This window comes from Pteropus vampyrus, unplaced genomic scaffold, assembly GCF_000151845.1.
Source record: "Pteropus vampyrus isolate Shadow unplaced genomic scaffold, Pvam_2.0 Scaffold262, whole genome shotgun sequence".
Lineage (NCBI taxonomy): Eukaryota > Metazoa > Chordata > Mammalia > Chiroptera > Pteropodidae > Pteropus > Pteropus vampyrus.
The window spans coordinates 2175497-2196894 of NW_011889043.1; the positions used below are offsets into that span (position 1 = coordinate 2175497).

Consider the following 21398-nt stretch of genomic DNA (forward strand, 5'->3'; position numbering starts at 1 on the left):
TATAAGATCTTTGGAAAGTTATTTAACTTCTCTGTGGTTCAGTTTCTTGGTGTGAGATAATAAAAATAATAGATTCTGCATTAGGTTAAATAAGACAGCATAGATGTAAGGGCAGAGTAAATAAATGATGTTTAAAATCGTTAGCTGAATTAAGAGCCTAGTTGCTCTGATATTCTTATCTATAGTATATATTACTTTTTTAACACAATCTTCCCTCTTAGAGGTATTCAGAAGCAAAGGGTATGATCTTTGAAATCATATAGATCTGTGTTCAAATCCTAACTCTGCCACTTAAAAGCTATATGACACCAGGTAAGTTTATTTCCCTGAGCTTCAGTTTCCAATTCCTTAAAACGAGGCCAACAACGATCACCTTACATGGTTTTTAAAGAATAAGTCAGATCAAGTATGTAAAGTGTCTGACCAAAGCTAAGACTTAATATTATAAAGATGTAATTTTCTTCATAAATTAAGAGCATTCTCAGTCTAAATCCCCATTGAATTTTTCATGCAACCTGAAAAGCTATTTTAAAATTCATCTGGAAGAGAAAATACACAAAAATACCCAAATGAAAAAGAATATCAGGAGAATTTTGGTATTTTATATATATATAGTATAAAATTAAGTAATTAAATTAGTATGGTATTAGCATAGGTATAGACAAATAGATCAATGAAAAATAATGGAGTCCAGAAACAGACCTACATGTATGGAGATTTCACATATCACATATTTTGCATATCACATAGATATTATACTTAATAAAGTGTTGGGCCAAGTGGCTGTCCTTTAAAAACATTTAAATTCCTACCTCATTTCATATACAAAAATAAATCCCAGGAGGATTCATATTCTAAAAGTAAAAAAACAAACAAACAAACAAACAAACAAACAAAAAAACTACCAAAAGAGAAAATATAGAACATTTATAGGGCTCTAAGAGAGAAAACTCAGACGCTATCACTCTTACTATAAAATAAAGTGCATGTATTATATTCTCATATTGCAATTTCTTCCCATCAGCAGGAATGAAGTGAATCCTAATCTCTAATGTGGTATTCTAATAAGTATACAAAAATCTTTGTGAAATTAAAAAACAAATTTAAATAGTCTTTTAAGCACAGAGGAAGACTGTGGCAAAAAATATTTTTGAAAGGCAATTTCTTTCATATTAATACTAAATACAATAAAACAATTTCCTACTGAATAAGTGGAAATAAGTGAATAAGTAGACACCTTAGGGATCTAAGTATTGATTCTTGTGATGTAAGTGCTGAAGGTTACAACCAAACACAACTTAGAAATGTATAAAATACAACAGAAAGTTCAATTTAAAAATAAACATATACAATGCTTCCGTGATTCTAAATTGCATTATGAAGTGAATTTCTCAACTATTCACAATCATTTGCTTAAAACTGATGACATTTTAAAACCTAGACCTTAAAAAAAATCAGAAATAGTAAGTCTAGCTACATTAGGTAATCGGAAGGCAAAGCAAAACTTAATTGCTACGTCAGTCAACTTCTAAAGGTATAATTTAATAATTCAATAAAGAGGAAAAATGTGCTAAGTGGGTTTATTCTTTTTTTCTCTTTTGAATGACAATCTTGGGATTATATTTTAACATGTTGACAAAGTATTTTCAAAAGCTTTAAGTTTTTTATTCATCTTAATGGCTTTCAATTATCACTTGATTTCACAGAGAAAAACGATTTCTAACTTATTTACAGCAGATTCAGCATCCATGAGTCAATCTTGGGAACAGAGGACAGGTACTTCTGAGACACTTCCCATCGTTCTGTTTTTTTCATGAAGATTCCAGTTAAGTTGGCCTCTATCCCTACTATACTTATTTCTAGCTACTGTGCCTTTTCCACCAGACTCAAAATTTCACTCTTATCTTCCCATTCGTGCAGTAAGCAGGTATTTTTTATAAGTTTTAATAACGAATTATACTGTCAGCAATTATTAAGAAATTGATAAGATGTAAAAGTAGCAAAGGAAAGACATGAAGCTACAAAGTTAAAGATTTCTCACTAAAACTTATCCTTACAATGTATCTAAAAAGACTAGACAAGACTTGTTAGATCTACTGGTCTTTACACTAATTCAATTCTTGTCTTAAAGCGAGCCTTCTATGGCCTAATCCCTTAGTATTCACTCTGGCCATTCTTAGAGAACAACGTTTCTATTCCAACCTTCTCTACCTTTTAGAGAGAGGTAGGTCAGTAGAATGGTTAACCTGAGTCTCCGGAAGACATTCGTTTACTCCAGGCTATCATCTCACACTCCTATTTTATTTTAAAAACTCTTCAAACATGATTTATTCTCCGACAAATTCAAAATTACTTTCCACAAAATAAAATTCTGGAAATCTAACAAATGCGAAGCGCTTGATCTGGTGAAAGGAACTGAAAATTCTTCCTTCAAAAGCGGGAAATGTCGTGAAGTCTAATTTCTAAAGAGCGAGATGAAAGACCTTCAAAATTTACAGGTCTGTTTTGGCGGAAAGAAACACTCTGGTCACTAGAAAGGTCGCAAACCCCTGCCTCTGGGTTGAGACGGAAGCGCCCGGTACACTCCCGCCCAGGCAAGGGGCAAGATGCTCCCGGGCTTTCAAGAAGCCGCCGTGGAAGGTAGGCCCGGCATCCTCAGCGGAGTTATCTCACGTCCGGCCCCGCAAGCCCAGCGAGTTCGTCATAAACACGCTAGGCAGAGAGAGAAGCGCGGCCGAGGGAACCGGTCACGCAACTGTCAAACGAAGCCCACCACCCCTTGACAGTCCCTAAGACGACAAGCCTTTGTGGCACGAAACACTCACCAGTTGCCTCAGGATCGCGACTACAACTCCCAGGAGGCTGCGCGGCCGACGGAGCTGCGTCTATCCCAGAATGCAGCAGAGCAGCATCCCCATCCCTTCTTCTTTCTCCGCTCCTCCTACTTCTCTACCCTGCGTCATCCGGGAGGGCGGGAGGTAGGGTGCGGGAGGGACCCCAAGCCTTCAGCGTGCTGCGTCAGACGTTGGGAGGGGGACGGGGCGGGGAGCCGGAGGAGAATGGGAGGACGAAGAGGAGGGGAGAGGGGAGGGGTGGGTAAATAGTGGGCCAAGCAGGAAGATGGCGGCTGTAGCGGAGGTGTGAGCGGACCCGAGTCTCTGCAGCTGGATCTTCTCTTCCTTTCCTCCTCCCCCTTTCCTTCTCTAATTGAGATTGGCATCAAGGGGACTGAGTTCGGGTGGCAGCGCGGGGCGCAGCGCAGGGGTCACGGCGACGGCGGCGCCTGACGGCTGGAAGGGCAGGCTTCCTTCGCCGCTCGTTCTCCTTCCCCGGTCCGCTCGGTGTCAGGCGCGGCGGCGACGGCGGCGCGTGGGGCGGACTTCGTCCCTTCTCCAACACCCTCCGGCCCCGGAGCGGGCACTCTTCCCATCACCATCCCCTGACATTTCACCCCGGGGACTGGGCGCCTCCTCCGGCGCAGCTCGGGGAGCGGGGGCCGGTCTCCTGCTCGTCTGTCGCGCCTCCATGTCGGATAACCAAAGCTGGAACTCGTCGGGCTCGGAGGAGGATCCGGAGACGGAGTCCGGGCCGCCTGTGGAGCGGTGCGGGGTCCTCAGCAAGGTGAGCAATCCGCGGGCCAAAAGCCCCCTGCCCAAACTCACCTGTCGCGAGGCAAGCCGCTGAGGGCGGGGTGGGGCTGGGCGGGAGGTACGGACTGTCCCGGGGCGGGGGCTGCGGTATGTGCCGGGGTGCGGGGCTGAATTCTGCTGCAGAGTGTGCGGGCCAGAGGTGGAATGGGGAAAGGGAGAGAAGATCGTCTTCCTTGCCTGCCCTGTGGTGTCTGCGGCCGCTGAGGACTGGGGAAACGTGTCCCAGCCCCGGATCCAGTTTGGGAGCGGGATGGGCACTGTGACTTGAAACTCAGGGCGGCAGCTGTCCCGGGTATAAGAATCTGGGTTGGGCAATATCGGCGTCCGAACAACTGAGTATGGGAGCGCTGCAGATCGTACCTTTCAAACGAGGTTAGTCCGGAAATGTTGAGCAGAGTAAGGTTGGAGGGTTCTGGGGACGCCGCTGTTTAGAAAGAAGCTGGAGCAGCTAGACTTGGTGCTGAAATCTGAGGTGGTAAACCATGCCAGGTTATATGTAGAGAGAAATCTCAATGAGGAGGTCTTTTGTACTTTTTCCCTCACCCTTTACCCCATTTCAGAAAAGAGCTATTGAATCGGCACGTGATAGGTACAAGAAATATAGTGACTTGGAATACGTCAGAATAGATAGTGACCTCTAGTTCAGGAAGAAGAGCATTATTTAATAATAAAATATTCTTGCAGTCAGAGGTTCAGAGTAAGGAAAAGACATCTTACTTTTCCTGTAGTTTTCAAAATTTTAGCAAAGCAGTCATTCGTAGGACTCTAAGGCTAATTAGTTAAAATGGATGAGGCCCTTTTTGAGAGATGATGAATGTTTTTTTCTTTTGATAGTACATGGAGGGTTTTAGTTTTTTTGTTCTTCGTCTTTTAAAGTTTTGCTGTGAGAAGATCCACACTGCTTCCCCCGCCCACCCACTTTCTGTTAGACTTTTAGAAATGGCTGGAGCTAGCAACCTGGCGAAGGAGGAGCTGGGGCCAGTCTCTCAACAAGCTGGTCACAAGATCACAAGATACTAGGTCATGTGCAGCTACTGGCTATTAAGAAATCACCCTGGTTCCAGTATAAATACTTTGGCTAAACATTTGGACATCTTTTGGAATTGTTTCATATTAGGTTTTTATATTGTCTTCAGAAGGGTGATGAGAAAAGGCCTAAGAAAGGCATGAGTATGTTAGAACGGAGGCTTGAAAAGTGTTAACTCTTATTTGCATAGCAGAAAAATTAGGGCGTGTGTTGATATTATGATCGTTATTGGAATTGCAGTGGAAGTTTTCAGTAAAGCGAAGCTCTCTAGGGTTTCTTTAAAGTACATATATCTTGTAATTTAGGAATCTATCGAACACATTGTGTAATATACATTTTTAGATAGAATTATTATGAAACGGGTCCTAAGTGATTCTGGTAATATCCTTTTTCTTATATGAGATCAGACTTTCAAATTAATATTGTGCTAAGTATTTTACAAAACAAGCTGTACTTTTGGCCTATTGATTATCATTTTGGGATTAGAATGACTGCTGGAGTCAGTGCTCCGAGTATTCATCTTATTTCAAAGCAGTGTAGTTGGTATACTGTATGGAAGTATAGAAGAAAATGAAAGACTATCTCTTTGATATTTAAATGCTTAGAAATGTAGTATTTGACTGTTTCTATGGTAGGTAAATAACTTTAGTTTTGCTGCATACTTAGGTCAATAGGAATTTAGGTTTCGGTATTCTCGATAAAACCTATGAAGGAAATTTCCCTGAAATTTAACAATTTATTGTTATATATAATGTTTTTTTGGAAGCTTTTTAATCAAGAGTATTTAATATTGGTTATGTGTTTTAGAATTTAAAGTACCTGTATATTTTGAGCCCTTTGTATTCACTTGGTAATTTAAACACGAGTTAGAACTCAGCCTCCATCCTTTTCCTGCTATTGAGTAACGTAGTTAATGTAGCAACGAAAGCCTGGGTAATTCGCATGCAGCTTCTTCTGAATTCTCATCCTTTGAGGTTTACTATGTCTTCTATTTCTCCACTCACCTAACTGTTGGCTAAAATTCTTTCCATCTTTAGAGTCCGTCTCAAATACTGTTCTTTCCATGAAGCCTTTTCTTATTTCACCAACCGTTCCAGATCTCCTTCCCTTGAATTCCCACAGCATTTTGTTTGTCACTTGCTTTTTATTCTTATTTTAAATGTAGGACTTTTTTTTCTATTGAAAATATACCTTGCTGGACTATTAGGAGCAGGATTCTTTGATTCTTTTGCAATGCCTAGCATATTGCCTTGTCTCTATTTGTTAAATGGGGAAGAGTGATGAACGTATGAGGGTAGAGAAAGGCAAAAATCTGCCTTCTAGGTGTGATAATGGTTTAACATTCACTAAGTAAAGTGTAGTGAAACTTATATAATGTATTGAGTCCTCTGTAAGAAAACATAAAATTGTGGACACAGAATTCCTGGGGCCACTTCTGTTACTTTAGAAGGGGTCTGTTCTATGAGCTGTGGTGAAGGTTAAACATTAAATATGCATAACTTTGCTTCCAAGTCAGAAAGTACTGTGTGCTTGGTAATGTTCTAAGTCTATTCTTATTTAACCTTAACAACTCTCAAGTAGAGTTTGACAGAGAAAGAGAGAAGATAAGTAACATGACCACAGTCACTCAGTTACCAGCCTTCTGGGGGCAGTAATTGGAAGTGAGGTAGGACTAACCAATTTATATTATAGGCAATGGAGAGTTATTAATCTTAAGTCTTGGAGCTGAAGGTTCAGTGAGATTAATACGTAAGATAAGAAAGCAAATATGCTTAATAAGTAAATAAGATTATGTAAGTTATGAAATAAAAAGTAGAAGTTACTTGATATAAGGTTATTAAGCCTTCTCAGGGATCCAGGAACCTGGTAATTTGATTGGATTGATTAAAAATAGAGAAGAGGAGACAAGTGTAAGGGTTTAATATTAAAAAAAAAAAAGATGACTATGAGCTGGTGGTGGGCTGTAAAGATTGAGAAGGAACCGTCAGGTACTGAGTATCGCCTATGAATATAGTAGGTGTCTTCATGATTTTATTCACCCATTCAAATAATAGGCAAACTGACACTCAGGAAAGTTAAATAACTTGTCAAAACTCCACACAACTAATAAAGTAATTGAGTCTCTGATTTTGTATCCACTATTCAGTCCTTATAGCACATGAACCTTTAGTTAGGTTTGAGTCTAAATGACTGTGAGAGTCAAAGAAATAGCCCTTGACTAATAGTCTAGAGTCAAGAAAATGGGAAGGAACATAGGGAGTACTCCTTACAGGAGGAGGTGAATTCAGTTTTGTATGTAAGCATCATTATTTCAAGTTAGAGTCTAAGTGTTGGTAAGTCATAAGGAGTTAAAAATAAGGAAATGGTGATTAAAGAGCCCTTAGGAAAGAATGAGTTAAATTGCCAACATGAATGAGCTCTCAAGGAGGAGTTGTAATGATGGGACTTAGAAGATTTAAGACCTGAACCATCTCAAGCATGCTGAATTAGGGAATAAGAAAGTAAAGATTTCCCGAAGCCAATGCAGTACATATATTTTTAACAATCCATTTTGAATTAGTTTTTGGCAGATAGTTTTGGAATTGTGTATACTTAAAACCCTCAGAGCATAAAAATATGCAAAATCTAGAATTCCCATAGAGGTTACATTTCTGCCATTGCAAGTTTATTATGATCTTCAGTATACAGCAAGACTTTAGCAATACAAAAATCATTTATACTTATTGGAAACCAATAATCCAAATTTTTGAAAATCAGTTTTATATCTGTATTACTTTTGGGTTTGAAAACTAGTTCTTCAGAGGAACTTGGAAAATGAATTAACTTTTTAAAATATGAAATATTGAGTACTGTGAAGGAAAAAATGAAGTGTAGACTTACTAAAGATTAATCTAGTATTTTTACTTTGATGTAGTTATGAACATCATAAATTTTAACATAGAAGTAACTTAGAACAGAAGTACAGTTTTGGCCATGATTGGCTTCATACTTCTGTTGATTTACAAGGTTTCATGGAGTACTTGTTATAGGAAAATGAGAGACTGTATAATTTATAACCAAACTAACTTTTCTATTGAATATATTAATTATGGTAGAGACCAAAATAATTTAAGTGTCATGAAGGTGGTGAAGAGGGGAGAATGAAAGTACACAAAGACCAAAGCATAATTTTTTAAATTAATTTTTTTATTAAGGTGACATTAGTTAATAACATAAATTTCAGGTGTACAACATTATAATTCAGTATCTGTATACTCTAGTGCATGGTCACCACCAAAAGTCTAATTTCCATTCGTTACCATAGATTTCACCCTTTTTACCCATTTTGCTACCCATTTCGCTTTTCTCAAACCTCCCTTCCCCTCTTGTAACGACCATTTTGCTATCTGTATCTATGAGTTTTTGTTTTGTCAGTTCATTTGTTACTTTTTTTGTTTTAAATTCCACATGAGTGAAATCATGTGGTTTTTGTCCTTTTCCATCTGAGTTATTTCACTTAGCATAATACTCTCAAGATCTGTCCATGTTGTCACAAATGGCAGTATTTCATTTTTTATGGCTTTACTACATCTTTTCCATCCATCAGTAGACACTTAGGTTGCTTTGATATCTTGGCTATTGCAAATAATACTGTAACAAATAGAGTGGTACATATGTCTTTTTGAATTAGTGTTTTCATATTCTTCTGATAAATACCCAGAAGAGGAATTGCTGGATCATATTGTAGCTGTATTCTTAATTTTTTGAGGAACCTCCATATTGTTTTCCATAGAGGCTGCACCAGTTTAACATTCCCAGCCAGCAGTGTATGAAGCTTCCCTTCTCTCCATATCCTCTCCAACATTTGTTATTTCTTGTCTTTTGATAATAGCCATTCTAACAGGTATAATATCTCATTGCAGTTTTGATTTGCATTTCCCTAATAATTAGTGACGTTGAACATCTTTTCATATGCCTACTGGCCATCTGTATGTCTTCCTTGGAAAAATATCTGTTCAGATCCTCTGCCCATTTTTTAATCAGGTGGTTTTGTTGTTGAGTTGTATAAGTTCTTTATATTTTTTGGATATTAACCCCTTATCGAAAGTATCATTTGCACGTATCTTTTACCATTCGATTGGTTGCCTTTTTGTTTTGTTGATTTCCTTTGCTGTGCAGAATTTTTAACTGAAATTTGCTTCTCTTTTATTCCTCAAATGTTAGAGAAAAAGTGTTATATTTATCTATTTGTTTTATTTATAATTTTTAAAAAATTACTGAAATTCATTATACAATCTAGAAAACATAAACCTTCCACATTTTATAATCATTTTTACTATTTATAATTACATTATAACATTTCACATTTTGGTTTTAAAATTAGATTCATTTGCTGTTACAGAAAGTTTGAATTTCTAAAATATTGACTTCTTTGTTTTTCTCTTCCCTCCCCTCCCCCTACCCCTAGTGGACAAACTACATTCATGGGTGGCAGGATCGTTGGGTAGTTTTAAAAAGTAATGCTCTCAGTTACTACAAATCTGAAGACGAGACAGAGTATGGCTGCAGAGGATCCATCTGTCTCAGCAAGGCTGTCATCACGGTAAGCTTCTGTTCTCTTTCATTCAACAAATATTTATGAAGCATCAGCTACACACCAAGAAATATTCTAGGTGTTTGGTATACATCTGTGAACAATAAAATCCTTGCCCTCATAGAGCATACAGTCTAATATTTTTTAGGGTGTTTATTACTGCATTATATAGACATGTAATATTTACCTATTTATTTAAGGCCTTCAGAAAAAAAGATATTAGAAGGCTTTGTATATGTTGAGATTTGGAACAGTTACTTGGCAGGTTATTGAAAATATTAAGGTGGGAAAATTAAAAAACATATCTTAACATTTTAAAATTCTAACTTAAAATATATAAATCTATATTTGCCAACTTTTTTATATAGAGCTAACACCATCCCTTTGAATGTGGAGTTGAGAGTTGTTCTTGTGTAAACTATATCCATAATGCATGATTTACAATTTCCAGTGATTTGCAAAGTGAAATAAAAGCTTAAAGATACTTTTGAAAGACCCTAAACATAGGTTCTTTTTTGCTGTTTATGATTTTCTTGCTGTTTATGATTTTCCCTACTGTTTTACAGATGTCTCACCTTTATCTAATTCAGTACCTTTCAAAAGTATGAGTCACCTATATTGAGTAATCTATTTAGTTTTCATTCAACATAGTTTACATAGAAATAAACCTTCTATACTTGTACTCCTTATGCTTACATAATGTTTAATTATGTAAAGAATAGAAGTAAACTGGCATAAGTAGGTTTGGGAACAACAAACTGACTTATTAAACATATAACTCAACTAGTGAGATCAGAAATGACTGAATATGTTAAAAACAGCATACTAGTTGAGAGTGGTCAGTATGCCATAGCATATTTATTTAATAAAGGGCAGAAAAAGTTGGTTAAGGCACGTCAGTTTAATAGAGGTCAATTAAGGTAGCTATAGTAGTTAAAATCTAAAAATGGATATGTTAAAACTGAATCATAGATTTTACTGATACATTCAAAGAGAATTCACATTATGATAGAATTTATATTTATAAAAGTAAAAAGTACTTTGGATTTGTGTTGATATCTAAATCTGACATATTATGTTTATGGTTCACATTTAAGAAAAATCTTACAGTATTTTCCCATCATTTTTCATACATTCTGCCCCTTTTGGATATTCAGAGTTTGAAAACAAGCTTAGTTGAATACTGAGATGGAAAAACATAGATAAATTATTTGGAAATATTAAGAATGAAAGTACTATCTGTTCTTAGGTGCAATTTTAAAGATATATTTTGAACATAAAGGCTCAGTACTTTGGTGTGTGGTATATTATAGTATATTTTGAAATTGTATCTAGTTTTGTATTTTAGGGTTTTCTCTTAAGATAAAACATTATTCATGCTAGAAGACAGAATCGTGGATAGAAATGTCTTATTTGAAATGTCTTTCATAGGTTCTTCCTCTCCTTCCTTCTTTGGCATATTGTCAGATATTTGTTATAATGCTGGAGTCTTTGAAAATAATGTGTTGATGGCTGATGTGAAAATAGGAAGGAATGAAATTTTACCTTTTTTACTAAGTAGTAGTATTCTTAGGATACCATGTTAGTTTATGTAAAGTTAAATATAGTTATCCTGTCTTGAATTATGGGCTATGATAGTAGTGCATGTCTTATTTTGGGAAAAGAAAAGTTTTTAATAAACATTTACATTGAGTCTTTTAAGGAGTAAACAACATGTTAGTAGATTTTTTTTGTTATATCTGTATTGGCATGCAGGATTGGTAGGACAGTGAAATAATTTGAATATTTTGAAAGGAGGGATTAGGTAGAGACCTGATAGAAATGTTCACTGGACTATTCACTGGACTTAGTAGTAGTAGAGAAGGCAGAAAGATCAATGAGGCAGCAGAATTTGAGTGATAGTCTTAGATACAGTGGAACAGATCGTAGGGAGAAACACAAGCATTTATATTCCTGAATTCCTTCAACTTTCAGTCTGTTCTTTGCTTCATGGGCTTACAGGTTCAGTGTTACATATTTCAAAGAAATTACAAAATATAACAATTCAGGAACTTCTCAGAATAAAATTTACAAATAGAATATGTACTTGAGTTAAATTTTTAAAATGTAATACTAATCTTAAGTAGGCATCCTTTGCTTTTCTTAAATATAGGCTAATTATATGTAGACAAAAAATAATCATCGATGTTGAATTGATCACATGACACCCTTATGAAATTGATAGTATTCATATATACAGAAATCAACACTTGAAGATTTGTGACTTTACTGTGATCATTCATTAACGTATATTATTAGTTGGTGAACCTAGTGTTTGAGCCTGCCTTTTCTTCTTTATTTTTTTAAATTAAGTAATTAATTAAATTGAAGAAATGATTTAAATTTCCCACCCCGCCCTATCTACCTTCCCCCCTCCCCTCTGGTAACCACTAGTCCATTGTCCATGGGTCTCTGTTTGTTCTGTTCATTTGTTGTTTTTAGGTTTATATCCCACATATACGTGATATGTGATTTTCAACTTTTTCAGTCTGGCTTATTTCACTTAGTATGATTATTTCGAGGTCCATCCATGTTGTTGCAAATGGCAGTATTTCATCTCTTCTTATGGCTGAGTAATATTCCATTGTATACCTGTACCACAGCTTCTTTAGCCAGTCATCTATCGTAGGATACTTCGGTTGATTCCATGTCCTGGCCACTGCGAATAATGCTGCTATAAACATTGGTATTGAGCCTGCCTTTTCTGTTAGAACCTAATTCATTGTTAACTTCACTCTTATTTTAGTTTACTAATTAAGTAATTCTTAATTTATTCAAATCATGTCCTTTGGCTATGTCATAATAAATTGGGTGAAATACTTCCAAAGAACAAAATATTTCCTGAGAGAATTTATTCATTTCCTGGAAATTCTTAATGTGAAGATTTAGCTTTTTATGTTTTTCCACACGACTAACCATGTAGTCGAATACTATTAATTGAATAACTCATCTTTTCCCTACTGGTTTGCAATGACAACCTTTATTATAATATATTCTTATGTGTATTTGAGAGCATTTCTGAGCTCTCTTCTGTTCAGTTGGTTTGTGTACTCCTTCTTTTTGTACCGTGTTTAAAATTATATTGCTAATATTATATTAACCAGTTCCTTAAACTGCTAATGTTCCTTTTGTGAAGATAAAAGAAGTGGTTAATTTGCAGTTACTGAAATTAGAAGATCTTTTGGGAATTAGGTAGGTAGATATTTTGGTTTCATGTCTTTAGAATTGGTATGCGTAAATTCTGTATTCCCAAATCTCACTGTAGATATCTGACTCTGTATACTTAATATCTTTTAGAACTTCTTTAGTTACCAAATAAATGGAATTTCTATTATTAACATGTTTGTTATAGGGAAATTTATTCAACAGTTTCATGCTTTAATATTTTCAGAAAGAAAATCAAAAGGCAGTAAGTAAAAATGTTTATTGCTAGATTAAAAAGAATATTAAAGCCAAATAGCTTTTAGGTAAGTAAAAGTTGGAAGAGAAGTAGTTGGAAGATCTTGGCAAATTTAAAGAAGCCAAGAGAGATGTAAAAGTCAGGGAAGGAAGTGTTCAAAATAAAAAATTTTAAGTGACAAATAAAGAATAGTCTTATTTAACAAGTTTTTCAATGTGGAATTGTAAAGGAAAAAGTTATGATAGATGTTCAGCAAATTGGATATCACCAAGTTGAGTAGTGCCATGAATAATCATTATATAAGGAATTCCAGATTTGTGAGAAATCTAAGAAGTTGGCTTTGTTATCAAGTGTGCAATTTTCAATATTGAGTTGTATTAGTAAGAACTGAAGGAAAGAGAGGAAGGCATATGCAAGAAATAAAAGCACTAGATAAGAAACTAGTTGATAATTCTCATTTGAGAAGCATTTGTCAGTGAATTTCTAAAGAACTTAAAAGCTTATACTAGTAAGATTTATGCCTTGAGAAGCTAATATCTTCTCAGCAGTTCATTTAGAAATATCTTTAGATAACTTAAATGTGACTCTAATAATGTAACTTGACTAATTTGAATATAGTAAGAAATATTTTAAATATTTGGTAAGAGATTTTGAAATAGGGAAAACATAAAAAAGGGTACCAGTTGAAATCTAAGACCCAGAATGTTAAAATAACTTGCCCAAAATTATACAATTACAAAATACATTCATTAGTTTGCTAGGGTTGCCATAATAAAGTACCACAAACTGGGTGGTTTAAAGAACAGAAATTTATTGTCTCACAGTTCTGGAGGCTAGTGGTCCAGATCAAGATATTGTCAAGGTTGGTTACTTTTGTTATTTTTGATGATTTGCTGGTAATCTTTGACATTCCTTGGCTTATAGATATATCACCCTGATTTCTGCATTCATGTTCACACAGTGTTCTCCCTGTGTGTGTATCAATGGCCAAATTTCCCCATTTTATTAAGACACCAGTCATATTCGATTAAGAGCCTAGTCTACTCCAGTATGACCTCCTCATTCTGACTAATTACATTTCCAGTTACCCTATTTCCAAATTAAGTCACAGTCTAAGGTACACAGGTTTACGGTTTTGACATATAAATTTGGGAGCGCACAATTAAACCTGTGCACAAAATGTCAGAGTTAAGACTGGAACCCAAGTCTCCTGATACCCATCTGGTGTTATTTTGTCACATGTCACTGAGCATAGGAAAAATGCATATTGATGCATTTTATTTTATGTAAGACTTGCAGGAATGCAACTGTTAAATATTTATAAAGCAGCTCTTTAAAATTTGTGATTTACTATTTATCGTCTTTTGTTAAATCTGTGTAATAAATATGGTCTGTATTTTAGCATTCAAGTTTCCTTAAAACAAGGAATACGCATAATTTTCTGGATTTGCCTACTTGGAATAGTTAGCAAGAGGCTTGTTTTCATAGTTTTTTTGAAGGTCTTTTAAGCTTCACATATACCAGTTTTTATTTAGTGTTTTTTATTTAACATTTTATCGTAATTTCCAAAGTGCTTAAAATATTATCCAGGGGCTCGGAAGTCAAACCTAAGTTTAGATCTTAGCTCTGCTTCTTATGGCCAGAAGTACCTTTGGGCAGATTACTAAATTTCTCTGAGCCTCACCTTCTTAAAGATTGGGGCGGGGAGGGAGGGTGGATAAGATCTAAGTATGGAATGTTTGAACAAGTATTGAATGTAATAACATAAAAGCACTTGCACAGTTCTTGGCACATAGTAGGCATTCAAATTTTTTGTTTATTTTGTGAAATGTTTGTATTGGAAATCATGAAATTTTAAGAAAAAGAATAGAAGCTGGCAAAGCCTTTTATTACAGGAGGCAAAGTTGTAGGTGACTTTAGAGCCAAGATATATGGCATGTCATATTTGAATAGATTCTCATGCATTTTCTGTAAGCACGTTTCTTCTACCAAGTGGTTCTATATCGGTATACATCTATAGTGATATAGATAGATATAGTTATATATATAGTTAATTTTTAAATATGCTTTCTGCATGTTCCTGTTTTTTCCTTGTTTCACTTTTTTTAAAGAATGATGTGCCTTTTTAAAAATGATTTACTGAGGTATAATTTATATTAGTAAAATTCACCCTTCTTAAGTGTATAATTATAGTTTTCACAAATGTGTGCAGTCATGTAATCAGGATATAGGCAATTTCCATTACCCCAGAAAGTTCTCCCCTACCTCTTTCTGTAGTCAGTTCTCTCCCCATCCCAACCTCTGGCAACTACTCTTCTTGTAGTTTTGCCTTTTCTAGAATGTTATATAAATGGAATCATACAGTATGCAGCTCTTTGTGTCTGGCTTTTCATTTCATAATGCTTTTGAGTCATCCATGTTTATGCTTGTATTCCCAACTTGTTCCTTTTTATTACTGAGTACTATTCCACTGTATAGATGTACAACAGTTTGTTTATCTGTTCACCATTTAATGGATATATATTTGTTTTCAGTTTGGGGCCACCATAAGTAAGCATGCTGTAAACATTTGCTTATAGGGTTTGTGTAAACATGTGTTTTTATTTCTTTTGGGTAGATACCTAGGAATGGGATTCCTGGGTCTTATGGTAGATTTAAGTTTAACTTTATAAGAAACTGCCAAATGGTTTTCTGAAGTGGCAGTACCATTTCATATTTCTGCTAACAATGTTCGAGAATTCCAGTTGCTCAACATTTTTGTCAGCACTTGCTTTTTTTTAATCTTAACCATTCTAGCAGGTGTATAGTGATATCTCATTGTGGTTTCAGTTTGCATTTTCCTAATGACTAATGATATTAAACATCTTTTCATCTGCTTGTTATTTATATCTCTTTGATAATATGTCTGTTCAGATTGTTTCTGTTTGCTTTCTTAATATGGAGTTATTAAAGTTCTTTATATATTCTGGATACCATAATTTTTATGAGATTTGTGTTTTTTATAATCAGACATGTGTTTGACAATTATTTTCTCCCAACCTAGCATATTGATTTTTGTCACTATAATCAGAAAATTATGTTTGAATGTATATTCTGCTGATTTTTTGCTCTGAATTAGGAGCCCTTGAAGTCTGTTTATTTCCTAGTATAGTTTTAGAATTTTTTTAATTTTTACTTTTCAGTTTGAGTTTAGAGTTGCATAGTGTTGTTTAATTAAAGCAACAAAGCCTTAGATTTTAAATTACCCTTTAACAACTCATCTTGTCAGTTCACAGGGGAAGTTGATATTGCTGTTGAGCTTCTTCATTGGAGTGAATACTGTGTAGATTTGACCTGTCATTTCTTCAGTGAAGGAAGAAAACCATGGCTGATAGAAAATGAGATATTTTCTTGGTTCCCAAGTTAGAGACTACATAGTAATCCAACAATATTTTCTTGTAAGAATATACTCCCACTAGCAAGGATTCATCACTTTAAAAAGATCACTTATAAATTGACTATAAGGAACTAGGAAACCAAGAAGCCATTACCATTTGCAGGTCACCCAGAAGTTAAGGTGGTCTCTAAAGTGATAATGTCTTGAGAGCAGAAGACAGGATTGAGTAATGATTCCTGGAAACTTAGATGTAAACCAAATTTCATAAAGTAAGTTTTCTTATGCTGTGAAAGACTTCAAGTGGTTTCATTTGGCTTTTTAAAGAGTAGGGAATTCACTTGTGTAAAGATGTATCTACTTTATTTCCTTGCCCATTAAACAAAAATTTTTTTTTAACCCTAAAAAGGGAGAACAGGTAAGGGACAATAGAAGATAGCATTTTAGAAGCTAGAAAACATGTAGACAAGTGCTAAGTGAGTTAGTAGATCTGAAAAATTCAAATCCTAAGTAATCAGTAGGGAAAGCTTAGAACTAGATTTACATCACAATCACATAAAACTTTAACAGTACCCGATACCTTTTGAAATAAGAATTTGGGAGTGGAAGTTGTTCAAAATAAGGAGGATGCATTGAATATCAGTTTAAGAAGCAGTCAAATACCCAGATTTTTCTCCCCCTACTTTGGGCAGTTGGGTGATTGCCCTACCCCTAACCTGACCAAAGATGGGAGGTTTATTCTACAGAGAAGATAAAATAATGGTGTCAGGGCTGGAGACTGGGGGAATAGGCATTAGACAATTGAGTAAGGGATTAAGACAAGTATGCAAACTGGATACTGAGACCTCATCCCATCCCAAGAGTTTTAATATTTGAACAGCGAGAGCACCAAGAAGAGAGAAGAGGAGAAAGTAATTGTCAACGAAAGAATACAAGAAAAATTTGTAGAAATGACATGAGTTTTTACACTGAAAGGGCCAAAGAAGGCAGACCGGCCTGATAGATGAAAAAAGACCCATATTAAAGATACACCATTGTGGTGCATCAGGCAACTGGGAAGAAGATTCTGGATGTTTCCAGAGGGAAAAAGATCACAACAGAGGGTAAGGATTCAAAATGACTATGGACTTCTAAAGAACAACACTAGAAGCTAAAATGCAATGAGCCATACCTTCATTTTTCTGAAGAATTATTTTCAACACTGAATTGTGTATCCAGCCAAACCATTAAGCAAGTATAAGGGCAGAGAAAAGCATTTTAAAATACAAAGGTCTTAAAAAATTAACTCCTTGTCATTTTTTTTATAATATCTTACTTTAGAGATACATTGTCTACAGACGGAATATTTGTTGAATTTGCTTCAAAATAATCCACTTGGGAGGGTGTATATTGGAGAGGGCTTGTAGATGAAACAAGAGTAACCACGAATTAATAACTGTCAAAGCTGAATAGTGGTATGTGGAGTTCAGCATTCTGTTTATTATTTTTGCATATATTTGAAAATTCCCATAATGAAAAGTAAAATACACACATTCAACAAACCTTTCTTCTGGAAAATGTGTTCCATCAAAACAAGGAAGTATTAAATAAAGAAGATATGACAGAGGACATTGTTCTCAAAGTGTGATCTCCAAGCCAGTAGCATCAATGTCCTCTGTGAACTTGTTAGAAATGCAGATTATCAAGCCCACCTCAGACCTAATGAATCAGAAACTCTGGAAAATGAGGCCCAGCATTCTGTCTTAACAAACCCTCAAGTCGTTTGACGTTGCTAAAGTTTGATGACCATTTTAAAGCAAGAAAAATAGCTGTGCTCAGATAATGAATGGATATGACTGGTGGTTTAGTCCATCTCATTTTCTTAACTGCTGTATCAGACAGCACAGGTTTAGATGTTAAAGCGTATTGAAAATTAAGAAATTGAGGGCTGCCTGAATCATGGTGCATTTTTTATTTTAGGGTAAGAATTGAAAGCAGGATTTTGTTTATTCAGAAATTCCCAAAATCAAGGTAAAAATAAGAGACAAACTACCGGAGGGTACATCACATCAATATGAAAAGACTTGAATGATGAATACTTGAAATTTGCCTTTTTAATTTGCATTATTTTCCCGAAACCCTACAAGGTAGGTTTACAAACAAAAAAGGAAAGCAAAGGCTTGGGGATGATATTATCCAATTGAGGACCATGAAGTTATTCAAACTGATCTTGTCTGGGAACCTGTTCTCAGGTTTTACTTTCTTAAACACATTTTTAAAGTAGCTTTTATAATTTTAGCATTTTATAGGGTGATCTGGGAAAGTTTCTTTGGCAAAGTAGTACCATATTTTAATGAGTTTGATGCCACCAAATTTAAGATGCATCATTATTTTATATGTCACATTGCCAATTCTAGTTGATATCATTTGTTATTTCAGAGATGTAAGAATGGGGGTGGGGGCTACAATGGGTGAAATGGATATTTGAATAGAAATCTCAAGGAAGAAAAAGAATCAGGGAAGAGGTGACAGTAGGAAGGAGCAGCAGTCGAAAAGGCCCTCCAGGACTAACGGCAGGAACTCTAAGGAGACCTGTATGTTTGGAGTCAAGTATAAAAGGGGGAAAGTAGTAGTAAAAGAAGGCAGAGGTGGTGAGGCCTGATTATATAGAGCCTGTGGGTCATTTTAAGGACTTTGACTTTTATGCTGAGTGAGATGGGAAGTTACTGGAGGCCTGAGCATTTCCTTATAACAGGATCACTTTTGGCCACTCTGTTAAGAGTAGATTGTAGGAGGCAGGGACCACAGTAGGAAAACAGAATCAGGCAGCCTTAAGAGGCTATTACAAATAATCCAGATGAGAGATGATGGTGGTTTGGATCACAGTTGTGGTGGAGATTATGAGCAGTGATTGGATTCCAGATTTATTTAGAAGGTAGAGCTGACAAGATTTGTAGATTTGCTGATAGATGTGAGAAAAATGAGGAGTCAGATGATTTCAGGTCTAAGCAACTGGTAGTTACCATTTACAGAAATTTGGAAGCCTGTAAGAAGAGAAGTTTGGGGAGGCAAATCAGATGATCAGTTTTGGATATGTTGAGATGCATCTTAGGCATTCAAGAGAAGATAAGAGAGGAGACAGTTGAGTAAAAGTTTGGATGTCAGGGAAGAAGAGGGCCTTTTGATTTAGTAATCATTTATGTTGCCTGCCCCCTACCCCAATCTTTTCTATAAAAGATTGGCAAAATGGTGGTTTTTTAACTCTGCAAACTTCCTTCCACATTTATCAGTCAACATTCTACTGTTAAAAAGAAAAAAAAAACCAACCCTCACTTTTTGTCCCATTTGTTAATAGAATGGACTCATATTTCTGATTTATGTAATGGATTATATAATCCATCCCTGTGCTTATGTATTTTGATGGTCAAATTGTCCTAGATTTGGCAACTGGAAATTCCTTCAAGCTGTTTTCTTGATCCTTTTGATGTACCCCTAAAACCCCTTCCCCCCTCACCCACAGCACTTCCTTACTTTTAGGCTCAAGATTTTCAAAGGTTCTTTGATATACCTTACCTGCGCCAGTCCTGGAATCAGCCATTTCTCTGAAGAGCCTTGGTTGCTTTGGGTAGGGAATGGTATCAGATTGGAATGGAAATGGGAGTCTTACTTCTTACTTTTGCCTTAATCTTCTCTTCATATTTTAAATATTGTACCCTTTTCTTCAGCTTCCCTTGATAGTCCTTAGTCCAGGGGCTCCTTTAGTTAAAAATATTCAGATAGAAAACTTCTAGTCTTCTGCTAGAGGGATAATTTGCCATTTTTAGAGATGGTTTATAGGCATACTAAATGTTTCTTTTTTTTAATCGGTACTTTTGTTTGTAGCTTCATAGGAACCTGGAGCTTCATATCACTGATTCTCATTTTTTCTGTCCCTCTTTGGCACGACATAGCATACTACTTAGTTCTCCTTGCTGCACAGTTAGGTTTCCTTAGTTGCCTGTGACATATCAATTTGCTCATCTTTTTTCCATTTTCTAGAAATTGATTGAAATCTCTTTTTTGCTGTCCTTATTTCTTAGTCCTAGTTTAATGCATTTTCTTATCATTTAAATGGGCTTTAGTGAGTAAGTAGAGGTGAATATATCGATTCTACCATATTTAAGTACACGTTCTACATATTTTCAAAACAAACTTTTGTCCTTTAACAAAAGTATTGTGATTTATAGAAAATATATAGGTAAGCAAATGAAAACAATTAGCACTAATTATACAGTTTAATGGTAGTTACTGTTAATTTTTCATGTCCTTTTTTCCATACACTAACTTTATCAAAATAGCTGTATAATATTCCATAGAGTAGGTATCCTATTCTGCTCTTTTTTTTTTTTTAGATAATCTTATTAGACCTTTATCTTATTGAAATGAACTTCTATGAACTTATCTGTGATATATATGCATATGATCAGGACATGGGGGTAAACAATAAGGCAGTCAGAAAAACTCAAATTTTTAAAAATAAAAGATTTTAAAGAATATCCCAGAGGAGATCTTGGTAGTTCAGGTTGAGTAGGATTTAATTTCATGGAAGCACAACTGAGAGTAGAAAACGTAACTATTTGTACTATAATTTTTCTAAAGAAGGACTATTGCTATATCATATAGACTTTCAACCTACCCTGTTTTCAGCCTCATTTGTACGTTTGAGGTAATAGACAAGAGAAAGCTAAGTATGGAAGAGCTCAATAAGCAGTATCAAAGGAAGACTCAGTAATCATAGCATTTAGAAAAGAAATTTGCTTAAAAAGTTTGCAAGGAAATACAAACTTTAGAACTGATTTCCCAATTAAAAATACTATAGATACTTAAAGAAAGAAAGTAAGATTATAGAGTTTATAGCTATTCTATTCATAGTAGGAAAAAACAGAGTTTTTTAATGTAATTGTATCTTCTCAGGTCATGATATATCTTCAGATACCGTCTTTGCAGAAGTCAAGGGTAAAATTGTTTTTCGAGAGTCAGTAAATTATAGGAAAGGCTTGAGCTTTTTTCTTATTTGAGGAACTTGGAACTAGATAAGGTAATCCTGGATGTTTTGTTTGTTTACAGAGTACAAAGTATTTTTCTCCCTGACTTTTGGATATGATGTTCATACTTCATAAGGGTGGCAATGAAATGCATCAGTTTTGCCTCCAAGGAAGAGTATTATACCCCTATTATGGAAGTTTTTCATATAATTTTGATCTTTATCCCATGTTTATTTCTTCCTAATAGTTGTCAGGGCTTAAGACTAGGGTAAGACCAGTGAGGGACTAACCTCACTCATGAAATTTAGGAGAGCAACAAAAAACTCAGTAATC

The 21398-nt window shown here is 35.3% G+C and overlaps 2 protein-coding genes across 5 annotated transcripts in view; one reads left to right on the forward strand and one right to left on the reverse strand.

Annotated features, from left to right (window-relative positions):
* Nucleotides 1-2943, reverse strand: part of POLK (DNA polymerase kappa) — a 63504-nt gene extending 60561 nt beyond the window's left edge. For both annotated transcript variants that reach the window (XM_011375137.2, XM_011375136.2), the window contains exon 1: nt 2826-2943. The gene's annotated coding sequence lies outside the window, so the exon portion shown is untranslated. The remainder of the gene's footprint in view (nt 1-2825) is intronic.
* COL4A3BP (collagen type IV alpha 3 binding protein) overlaps nt 2881-21398 on the forward strand; it is a 79139-nt gene continuing 60621 nt past the window's right edge. For 2 of the 3 annotated variants that reach the window (XM_011375138.2, XM_011375139.2), the window contains exons 1-2: nt 3093-3621; nt 9125-9259. In XM_011375138.2, coding sequence (XP_011373440.1) covers nt 3526-3621; nt 9125-9259 — 231 coding nt within the window. In that variant the 5' untranslated portion in view covers nt 3093-3525. Of the gene's footprint in view, nt 2979-3092; nt 3622-9124; nt 9260-21398 lie in introns of those variants that run through there. The other variant, XM_023520414.1, reaches the window with a different exon arrangement.